The sequence below is a fragment of the Hermetia illucens genome, chromosome 4 (assembly GCF_905115235.1).
Source record: "Hermetia illucens chromosome 4, iHerIll2.2.curated.20191125, whole genome shotgun sequence".
Taxonomy (NCBI): Eukaryota; Metazoa; Arthropoda; class Insecta; order Diptera; family Stratiomyidae; genus Hermetia; species Hermetia illucens.
In genome coordinates, this window is record NC_051852.1 from 18,331,594 (window position 1) to 18,343,048 (window position 11,455).

An 11,455-nucleotide genomic window follows, 5' to 3' on the forward strand; every position below is an offset into this window, starting at 1 on the left:
TCTAGAAGATATATGGATCTATATGAGGACGGCTCCCTGCCAGGTTTGCCAGCCTTAGGCAGCAGCACCAGTTTCTACCGCTTCCATGGTGCAGGAAAGATACCCTCGGACATGCCCGCTTCGAACAGCTCCGCGAACATATCCGGTCTATATTTGACGGCCTTATTCGGTATGCCGTCTAGACCCGGCTTTGATGTCGTCTCCATCAGCTCGTCTCGGGAATTGGCGTCACATTCACGGGGGGGGGGGCCTAGGAGGTGCCAGTACCTCCCTTTTGCTGGGGAAATAACCCCTGAATTATTTTCAACAATAGCATAGGGCACGTGAAATGTGGAGATAATCGGCCTCTGAATCGTCCTGTCACGACTTTATAGGTGCTATCCCATGGATTTATATCCTCTTCCGAAAAGAGCTCCTTAAAACTTTCCCTTTTACTTCACTGGATGGCGAGCTTAAGGTTCTTGCGGGATTTTCTATAGGCATGCTCCTTTTACCCTTGATCGATCATACCTATGCCCTCTTAGACGTTCGTTTGGCTTGTAGAAAATCCATCGGCGGCAGTTTTCCAGGCTGGCAAGTTCACTATGCCACCAATAATTAGGTCTTCTAATGGGGAATGAGCATCTCCTAGGCATCAAAGCGTTACATGCTTTAGAGATGATTTGTGTGACATGGAGAGCTCTATCCGTGGAGGTACCTGCTTTATTGGCAGGTCTAACTACACCTCCATGAATGTTTGCCCATCCATCGCTTTTGCAGACCATCCTGGTCCTCTTGGATTTCGGCTCCCGGTGTGCAGGTCTCCTGCTTTGTGGTTCCGTCCTTAGTTCAAAGGTGATTGCCTGGTGGTCACTCTACGTGAAGTCGTCACTTACTTGCTGGACATGTCACATATTAACACAGGGCTGATAAAAGTCAGATCTACAATTGAACCGGTTCCCCCTTTCCGATAAGTGTTTACATCGCCTTCGTTGGTCAGAACCACATCCTACTGGGCGAATGCTTCTAATAAGCACCGCCTCCTTGCGTTAGTCTCTTTGCTGCCCCACTCGATAACCCACGCTTTAAAGTCACCGGCTATCATCTTTGGAACTCGTCCTCTTGCGTCGTGAACAAGATCGTCTAACAGTTTTTCAAACTCAGGCAGTATGAGGCTCGGTGGGACGTAACAGCTATATACGAATATACCGCTTATTTTTGCCCACACAAAGCCACTAGCCGCCTGACCCATGCTATATTCTATGGCTTGACGACCGCACGCCCATATCGCCGCTCCACCAGTCGAATCTGTGAGCCATACACTACTGTCAAGATTTCTGTCTGATTCACTAACGATAGCAATCTCCGTCGCGGATTCGTAAATGGTCTGCCCAAGCACATCTTATGCGACCCTGCAATGGTTGGGGTATATTTGTATTAACCTCATTTTTTCACTGCAGTTAACGCCTTCCTAAATTCGGAGCATTTACCACTTTCAGCAATATGCCGGTTATCCCTCCCTTCCTTTCCTACGCACAAAATACATTTGGGGTCTCTATTGCACTCCTTGGCAATATGTCCTTATTCCAATTCCCCCATAGATTGGACCGATCGATGCCGCTAGAGTATGCCTTCGCGAAGTGTCCAAACATTAGGCAATTGAAGTAATTTTTTCAATGAGATCTGTTCCCTTAGTCGGCAAACAACCCATCCAATCCGAACCTTTCCCACGGCCAACAACTTCTGCATTGCCTCCACTGGCATTCGCATTTTCTCACGATAGATTCTTCCCTGAATTCCTCCAACTTGAATTGTTGCTTCAAGGGAGTGCAGATCTCTTCTCTGGATGTTACCTCATCAAGGTCTTTGCACTATATATAGATATTGTCTTTTTGAGAATGAACCGCGACATTGTCCCCAAGTGAGTTTATAAGTTGGTTACGAAAGCCGTCAGTTTTTCAGCTCAAACAAGGGATCTCCTTTTTGGGTCCTCCAGATTTTGTTGAGATTTCCGCCTAGCTCTTTTAGGTCGCACTTTTTCCAGTATCTCCGCATAAGTTAGATTACCTTTGCTGGAGATTACAATTGCCTCCGCGCCAATTCGCACCTTTGGTTTCTTGTTCCTTTTTTTGTTCATGACCTTCGTCCAACCACCGTTCATATTTTCCTTCGGTTTCGCTTCGCTAGTCGACATTCCTACTTTGGGCACTTTGGGTCCTTTTGAACTTTGACTTCCGTTTGTTGGACTGGTAAGACCACTGTTTTCCTTTTTGGTGCCTGTTGATTCCCTAAAGCTTCCCCCTCTTTGTCTCGCACTCTCTTACTTGATCGAAGGTCGATGACCTTGTGCTTTGGTGTCACTTGGGTCGCCTGTGACACTGTTTGGGCTGGAATGTCCAGCTTTTCCTTAGGCTTTCTTATTTCTTTTTGTGACCTATTGTAAAGCACCCTGATCACTCTCACCATGTTCTTAATGGCTTGGTGTACGTTATGCTTGTCCTTGATGAATTAGGACAGTTCAACTATTTTAGTCCCAAGCTGCATAAAAGGTAGTTCTTCTGGTTCAGGGCTCTGTTCTCGATGAATCCTGGTCAGATTACTCCTTTTACTGCCTCCTTCACCTTTTTCAATTGCTGAGCTCCCATGAGCTTTCTTTTTTGATGCCTCTGGTATTGGAGGGGATTGTAAAATTGATGAGCTTCTCCTGAATGGATCTATTTGCTGTTGCTGGAGTATCTCTTGATCAAATCCGATGGGTGTTGAAATCGCCAGCTATCTCCTTTTAGCCCATCATAAGTTGTCCACCACCGAGGCACTGCGGTCGAGGGATATCGACTGCCGGCAGCCCGCTTGCTCACTCCCAAAAGCAGCCCGTACTGAGGTTTCGAGCCCCTGCACCGTAACTTTATTCCTTCTGAATTCGTCCATGTTGGTTTTATTTTCTTGGTGTCTCCTAGCCATTTTGATTCACACACCAGAGATGAGCAAGCACTAGCCTATGTACAGTCAGAAAAGAAAAGTGCATGAGCACATATTTACAGCATTTAAAGCATTCTTCTCCACTATATCCGAAGTATCAGTTGGTGCATTGCACTGCACTGGGCAATTATGATGTTCCTTAGCCTGAACCGGAATCTGAGAGTCAGAAACTTGTCGGAAATCAGCTCCTAGGTAGTGAGTGCGCACCTTGCAGTAGCCGTCAGAAACCACCCGACCTTAAATTGGAATTTTGTGGCCACTTATAGCGCTCATAGTGGGAAACCTTATTCTCCCTCCCTTCATCCGGTTTAGAGCTGAAATAAAAGGATGAAGAGCCTTCCTTAAATAATCAACTTTTCGATAACACATCGACTCCAGAAATATACCCCAAAAATATTTATTTGTCTATTGTTATACACAGGTGAGAGTTTAGATCCTTTCCCCAACTGGTTTGATTATGATATCAGCAATCTGGACGTGACTACCAATGGTCAGAATGAACTCAACTGTTTTTGCAATATCCTCCGTATTTAGAGAAGGTTCTGCTGCGATGAATTTTTTTGCGTCAGGATGCATATCTACAATTTCAGTTTTCACAAGCCCGGGACTGATACTCTGAAAGAAATTAGAGTAAAATTTGAGACGAAATCAAACCGATGAAAGGATTGCCATCAAAGGATAACCAGGCGTTCTATGCCTCGTTCACTTACTTCCTTTCTTCCTGATACTTACCGAAATATGAAATCGCTTATCCCCAAGTAATTCAAGCCGCATCACCTCTGAAGCTGCCCTCAAGCCGAACTTGGCTGAAGGATACACATTGAGCCTTACATCCCTTGAAGCTCGGAAGATATTGTGTCCCAGAATGCTGTTGATGTTGATGATGTAAAACTCGTCTCCGTTCGCTTGTTTCATGATCTTATACACTTCCTTAGTACAATACAATGCGCCCATCAAGTTCGTGTTGACCACTGACTCCAACAAAGCCTCGTTATCCTCAGCCAGGATTGAGGTGGATATGTTCACCCCGGCATTGTTCACAAGTACACTCACATTTGGATAGTTCTGGGCTATCCAGGCAAATGCATTCTTCACTGATAACCTATTAGAGACATCACACTCGTGGAAGTGAAATGCACCTTCTTCATCACCTATTTCCTTCGAGAGACTTTCTAGACGTTGTACCCTGCGCGCAAGTCCTATTACAATCATCCCTTTCTTGCACAAATGTCGAGCGATAGATGCTCCGATTCCCGAGCTACATCCAGTTACAACCGCAACCTTCCGAGACCATCGTTCCATCTTGTAGATGTCTTTCGAGACTGGCAGACTTAATCGTAGATACAATTGGAAAAATCTCAATCCAAGTCAGACCCGGGCTAGTGGTTTGCTTACGTCTGATCTGCATCTCTGGGATGTAATGGGAACCGCATAAATGTAGGACACGTGTATATATATATATATCTAAATGCAGACGGTAAACATAAGCTACGGCTCGTATTTCAATTTATATCATCTCCAATGAAACTATTCGAATTTAATTTAATCTTTTCCGAAGCTGGAAGTCATATTGAAGGTGTCGAGGTAATAACAGCGCTCGTATTTGCGCTGCGACCTACATATACAAATGCTCTCGGTAATGACTCCGTAATTAAGGAAATGTATCAGAACAATTCACAGTTATATCCACGTTTCCAAGCCCTCTGAAAGCCCTTTAAGCCATAAAGCGCCCAATGCGTTTAGAGATCAGAACATACGAAATGATGAGATACCTCGTTCGAACGGGGAGGCGGCCCGGATTCAGGAAATGCAAAAATTTTCGCTCTACGATGTCGGAAACGCAAGATATAGCGGAAAAACGACGGCCCGAGGGACTCACCAAAATCGAGGAAAATTGAAAATTTCCACGACCCCCGGGTCGTAAAAATTGGCAAAAATGCAAAATCGGCGGATTTCTTCGAGCGATACCTCGTTCGAACGGGGAGGCGACCAGGATTCAGGAAATGCAAGAATTTTCACTCTACGATGTCGGAAACGCAAGATATAGCGGAAAAACGACGGCCCAAGGGACTCACCAAAATCGAGGAAAATCGAAAATTTCCACGACCCCCGGGTCGTAAAAATTGGCAAAAATGCAAAATCGGCGGATTTCTTCGAGCGATACCTCGTTCGAACGGGGAGGCGGCCAGGATCCAGGAAATGCAAGAATTTTCACTCTACGATGTCGGAAACGCAAGATATAGAGGAAAAACGACGGCCCGAGGGACTCACCAAAATCGAGGCAAATTGAAAATTTCCACGACCCCCGGGTCGTAAAAATTGGCAAAAATGCAAAATCGGCGGATTTCTTCGAGCGATACCTCGTTCGAACGGGGAGGCGGCCAGGATCCAGGAAATGCAAGAATTTTCACTCTACGATGTCGGAAACGCAAGATATAGCGGAAAAACGACGGCCCGAGGGACTCACCAAAATCGAGGAAAATTGAAAATTTCCACGACCCCCGGGTCGTAAAAATTGGCAAAAATGCAAAATCGGCGGATTTCTTCGAGCGATACCTCGTTCGAACGGGGAGGCGACCAGGATTCAGGAAATGCAAGAATTTTCACTCTACGATGTCGGAAACGCAAGATATAGCGGAAAAACGACGGCCCAAGGGACTCACCAAAATCGAGGAAAATCGAAAATTTCCACGACCCCCGGGTCGTAAAAATTGGCAAAAATGCAAAATCGGCGGATTTCTTCGAGCGATACCTCGTTCGAACGGGGAGGCGGCCAGGATCCAGGAAATGCAAGAATTTTCACTCTACGATGTCGGAAACGCAAGATATAGCGGAAAAACGACGGCCCGAGGGACTCACCAAAATCGAGGCAAATTGAAAATTTCCACGACCCCCGGGTCGTAAAAATTGGCAAAAATGCAAAATCGGCGGATTTCTTCGAGCGATACCTCGTTCGAACGGGGAGGCGGCCAGCATCCAGGAAATGCAAGAATTTTCACTCTACGATGTCGGAAACGAAAGATATAGCGGAAAAACGACGGCCCAAGGGACTCACCAAAATCGAGGAAAATCGAAAATTTCCACGACCCCCGGGTCGTAAAAATTGGCAAAAATGCAAAATCGGCGGATTTCTTCGAGCGATACCTCGTTCGAACGGGGAGGCGACCAGGATCCAGGAAATGCAAGAATTTTCACTCTACGATGTCGGAAACGCAAGATATAGCGGAAAAACGACGGCCCGAGGGACTCACCAAAATCGAGGAAAATTGAAAATTTCCACGACCCCCGGGTCGTAAAAATTGGCAAAAATGCAAAATCGGCGGATTTCTTCGAGCGATACCTCGTTCGAACGGGGAGGCGACCAGGATTCAGGAAATGCAAGAATTTTCACTCTACGATGTCGGAAACGCAAGATATAGCGGAAAAACGACGGCCCGAGGGACTCACCAAAATCGAGGAAAATTGAAAATTTCCACGACCCCCGGGTCGTAAAAATTGGCAAAAATGCAAAATCGGCGGATTTCTTCGAGCGATACCTCGTTCGAACGGGGAGGCGACCAGGATCCAGGAAATGCAAGAATTTTCACTCTACGATGCGGGAAACGCAAGATATAGCGGAAAAACGACGGCCCGAGGGACTCACCAAAATCGAGGAAAATTGAAAATTTCCACGACCCCCGGGTCGTAAAAATCGGCAAAAATGCAAAATCGGCGGATTTCTTCGAGCGATACCTCGTTCGAACGGGGAGCCGACCAGGATCCAGGAAATGCAAGAATTTTCACTCTACGATGTCGGAAACGCAAGATATAGCGGAAAAACGACGGCCCGAGGGACTCACCAAAATCGAGGAAAATTGAAAATTTCCACGACCCCCGGGTCGTAAAAATTGGCAAAAATGCAAAATCGGCGGATTTCTTCGAGCGATACCTCGTTCGAACGGGGAGGCGACCAGGATCCAGGAAATGCAAGAATTTTCACTCTACGATGCGGGAAACGCAAGATATAGCGGAAAAACGACGGCCCGAGGGACTCACCAAAATCGAGGAAAATTGAAAATTTCCACGACCCCCGGGTCGTAAAAATTGGCAAAAATGCAAAATCGGCGGATTTCTTCGAGCGATACCTCGTTCGAACGGGGAGGCGACCAGGATTCAGGAAATGCAAGAATTTTCACTCTACGATGTCGGAAACGGAAGATATAGCGGAAAAACGACGGCCCGAGGGACTCACCAAAATCGAGGAAAATTGAAAATTTCCACGACCCCCGGGTCGTAAAAATTGGCAAAAATGCAAAATCGGCGGATTTCTTCGAGCGATACCTCGTTCGAACGGGGAGGCGACCAGGATCCAGGAAATGCAAGAATTTTCACTCTACGATGTCGGAAACGCAAGATATAGCGGAAAAACGACGGCCCGAGGGACTCACCAAAATCGAGGAAAATTGAAAATTTCCACGACCCCCGGGTCGTAAAAATTGGCAAAAATGCAAAATCGGCGGATTTCTTCGAGCGATACCTCGTTCGAACGGGGAGGCGACCAGGATTCAGGAAATGCAAGAATTTTCACTCTACGATGTCGGAAACGCAAGATATAGCGGAAAAACGACGGCCCGAGGGACTCACCAAAATCGAGGAAAATTGAAAATTTCCACGACCCCCGGGTCGTAAAAATTGGCAAAAATGCAAAATCGGCGGATTTCTTCGAGCGATACCTCGTTCGAACGGGGAGGCGACCAGGATTCAGGAAATGCAAGAATTTTCACTCTACGATGTCGGAAACGCAAGATATAGCGGAAAAACGACGGCCCAAGGGACTCACCAAAATCGAGGAAAATCGAAAATTTCCACGACCCCCGGGTCGTAAAAATTGGCAAAAATGCAAAATCGGCGGATTTCTTCGAGCGATACCTCGTTCGAACGGGGAGGCGACCAGGATCCAGGAAATGCAAGAATTTTCACTCTACGATGTCGGAAACGCAAGATATAGCGGAAAAACCACGGCCCGAGGGACTCACCAAAATCGAGGAAAATTGAAAATTTCCACGACCCCCGGGTCGTAAAAATTGGCAAAAATGCAAAATCGGCGGATTTCTTCGAGCGATACCTCGTTCGAACGGGGAGGCGACCAGGATCCAGGAAATGCAAGAATTTTCACTCTACGATGTCGGAAACGCAAGATATAGCGGAAAAACGACGGCCCGAGGGACTCACCAAAATCGAGGAAAATTGAAAATTTCCACGACCCCCGGGTCGTAAAAATTGGCAAAAATGCAAAATCGGCGGATTTCTTCGAGCGATACCTCGTTCGAACGGGGAGGCGACCAGGATTCAGGAAATGCAAGAATTTTCACTCTACGATGTCGGAAACGCAAGATATAGCGGAAAAACGACGGCCCGAGGGACTCACCAAAATCGAGGAAAATTGAAAATTTCCACGACCCCCGGGTCGTAAAAATTGGCAAAAATGCAAAATCGGCGGATTTCTTCGAGCGATACCTCGTTCGAACGGGGAGGCGACCAGGATCCAGGAAATGCAAGAATTTTCACTCTACGATGCGGGAAACGCAAGATATAGCGGAAAAACGACGGCCCGAGGGACTCACCAAAATCGAGGAAAATTGAAAATTTCCACGACCCCCGGGTCGTAAAAATTGGCAAAAATGCAAAATCGGCGGATTTCTTCGAGCGATACCTCGTTCGAACGGGGAGGCGACCAGGATCCAGGAAATGCAAGAATTTTCACTCTACGATGCGGGAAACGCAAGATATAGCGGAAAAACGACGGCCCGAGGGACTCACCAAAATCGAGGAAAATTGAAAATTTCCACGACCCCCGGGTCGTAAAAATTGGCAAAAATGCAAAATCGGCGGATTTCTTCGAGCGATACCTCGTTCGAACGGGGAGGCGGCCAGGATCCAGGAAATGCAAGAATTTTCACTCTACGATGCGGGAAACGCAAGATATAGCGGAAAAACGACGGCCCGAGGGACTCACCAAAATCGAGGAAAATTGAAAATTTCCATGACCCCCGGGTCGTAAAAATTGGCAAAAATGCAAAATCGGCGGATTTCTTCGAGCGATACCTCGTTCGAACGGGGAGGCGACCAGGATTCAGGAAATGCAAGAATTTTCACTCTACGATGTCGGAAACGCAAGATATAGCGGAAAAACGACGGCCCGAGGGACTCACCAAAATCGAGGAAATTGAAAATTTCCATGACCCCCGGGTCGTAAAAATTGGCAAAAATGCAAAATCGGCGGATTTCTTCGAGCGATACCTCGTTCGAACGGGGAGGCGACCAGGATTCAGGAAATGCAAGAATTTTCACTCTACGATGCGGGAAACGCAAGATATAGCGGAAAAACGACGGCCCGAGGGACTCACCAAAATCGAGGAAAATTGAAAATTTCCACGACCCCCGGGTCGTAAAAATTGGCAAAAATGCAAAATCGGCGGATTTCTTCGAGCGATACCTCGTTCGAACGGAGAGGCGACCAGGATCCAGGAAATGCAAGAATTTTCACTCTACGATGTCGGAAACGCAAGATATAGCGGAAAAACGACGGCCCGAGGGACTCACCAAAATCGAGGAAAATTGAAAATTTCCACGACCCCCGGGTCGTAAAAATCGGCAAAAATGCAAAATCGGCGGATTTCTTCGAGCGATACCTCGTTCGAACGGGGAGGCGACCAGGATCCAGGAAATGCAAGAATTTTCACTCTACGATGCGGGAAACGCAAGATATAGCGGAAAAACGACGGCCCGAGGGACTCACCAAAATCGAGGAAAATTGAAAATTTACACGACCCCCGGGTCGTAAAAATTGGCAAAAATGCAAAATCGGCGGATTTCTTCGAGCGATACCTCGTTCGAACGGGGAGGCGACCAGGATTCAGGAAATGCAAGAATTTTCACTCTACGATGTCGGAAACGCAAGATATAGCGGAAAAACGACGGCCCGAGGGACTCACCAAAATCGAGGAAAATTGAAAATTTCCACGACCCCCGGGTCGTAAAAATTGGCAAAAATGCAAAATCGGCGGATTTCTTCGAGCGATACCTCGTTCGAACGGGGAGGCGACCAGGATTCAGGAAATGCAAGAATTTTCACTCTACGATGTCGGAAACGCAAGATATAGCGGAAAAACGACGGCCCAAGGGACTCACCAAAATCGAGGAAAATCGGAAATTTCCACGACCCCCGGGTCGTAAAAATTGGCAAAAATGCAAAATCGGCGGATTTCTTCGAGCGATACCTCGTTCGATCCAGGATCCAGGAAATGCAAGAATTTTCACTCTACGATGTCGGAAACGCAAGATATAGCGGAAAAACGACGGCCCGAGGGACTCACCAAAATCGAGGAAAATTGAAAATTTCCACGAACCCCGGGTCGTAAAAATTGGCAAAAATGCAAAATCGGCGGATTTCTTCGAGCGATACCTCGTTCGAACGGGGAGGCGACCAGGATCCAGGAAATGCAAGAATTTTCACTCTACGATGTCGGAAACGCAAGATATAGCGGAAAAACGACGGCCCGAGGGACTCACCAAAATCGAGGAAAATCGAAAATTTCCACGACCCCCGGGTCGTAAAAATTGGCAAAAATGCAAAATCGGCGGATTTCTTCGAGCGATACCTCGTTCGAACGGGGAGGCGACCAGGATCCAGGAAATGCAAGAATTTTCACTCTACGATGTCGGAAACGCAAGATATAGCGGAAAAACGACGGCCCGAGGGACTCACCAAAATCGAGGAAAATCGAAAATTTCCACGACCCCCGGGTCGTAAAAATTGGCAAAAATGCAAAATCGGCGGATTTCTTCGAGCGATACCTCGTTCGAACGGGGAGGCGACCAGGATCCAGGAAATGCAAGAATTTTCACTCTACGATGCGGGAAACGCAAGATATAGCGGAAAAACGACGGCCCGAGGGACTCACCAAAATCGAGGAAAATTGAAAATTTCCACGACCCCCGGGTCGTAAAAATTGGCAAAAATGCAAAATCGGCGGATTTCTTCGAGCGATACCTCGTTCGAACGGGGAGGCGACCAGGATCCAGGAAATGCAAGAATTTTCACTCTACGATGTCGGAAACGCAAGATATAGCGGAAAAACGACGGCCCGAGGGACTCACCAAAATCGAGGAAATTGAAAATTTCCACTGACCCCCGGGTCGTAAAAATTGGCAAAAATGCAAAATCGGCGGATTTCTTCGAGCGATACCTCGTTCGAACGGGGAGGCGACCAGGATTCAGGAAATGCAAGAATTTTCACTCTACGATGCGGGAAACGCAAGATATAGCGGAAAAACGACGGCCCGAGGGACTCACCAAAATCGAGGAAAATTGAAAATTTCCACGACCCCCGGGTCGTAAAAATTGGCAAAAATGCAAAATCGGCGGATTTCTTCGAGCGATACCTCGTTCGAACGGAGAGGCGACCAGGATCCAGGAAATGCAAGAATTTTCACTCTACGATGTCGGAAACGCAAG

At 47.0% G+C, this 11,455-nt stretch overlaps 1 protein-coding gene across 1 annotated transcript; it reads right to left on the reverse strand.

Moving 5' to 3' along the window:
• Window positions 1–3,333: 3,333 nt before the first annotated feature.
• On the reverse strand, window positions 3,334–4,342 carry LOC119655279 (farnesol dehydrogenase-like). Its single transcript, XM_038061094.1, has 2 exons — window positions 3,691–4,342; window positions 3,334–3,573 (listed from the first exon to the last, which is right to left on the reverse strand). The coding sequence occupies exons 1-2, from the start codon at window positions 4,258–4,260 to the stop codon at window positions 3,388–3,390; spliced, it is 756 nt and encodes a 251-aa protein (XP_037917022.1). The 5' UTR covers window positions 4,261–4,342; the 3' UTR covers window positions 3,334–3,387.
• Between the last annotated feature and the right edge of the window lie 7,113 nt (window positions 4,343–11,455).

What these genes read in the sequence shown, in the direction of transcription:
- LOC119655279 (XM_038061094.1), bottom strand. Translation starts at nt 4,260, where the DNA reads ATGGAACGATGGTCTCGGAAGGTTGCGGTTGTAACTGGATGTAGCTCG. An exon ending in ATAAGCGATTTCATATTTCG is followed by an intron (nt 3,574 to 3,690) that starts GTAAGTATCAGG and finishes AATTTCTTTCAG; the next exon opens with AGTATCAGTCCCGGGCTTGT.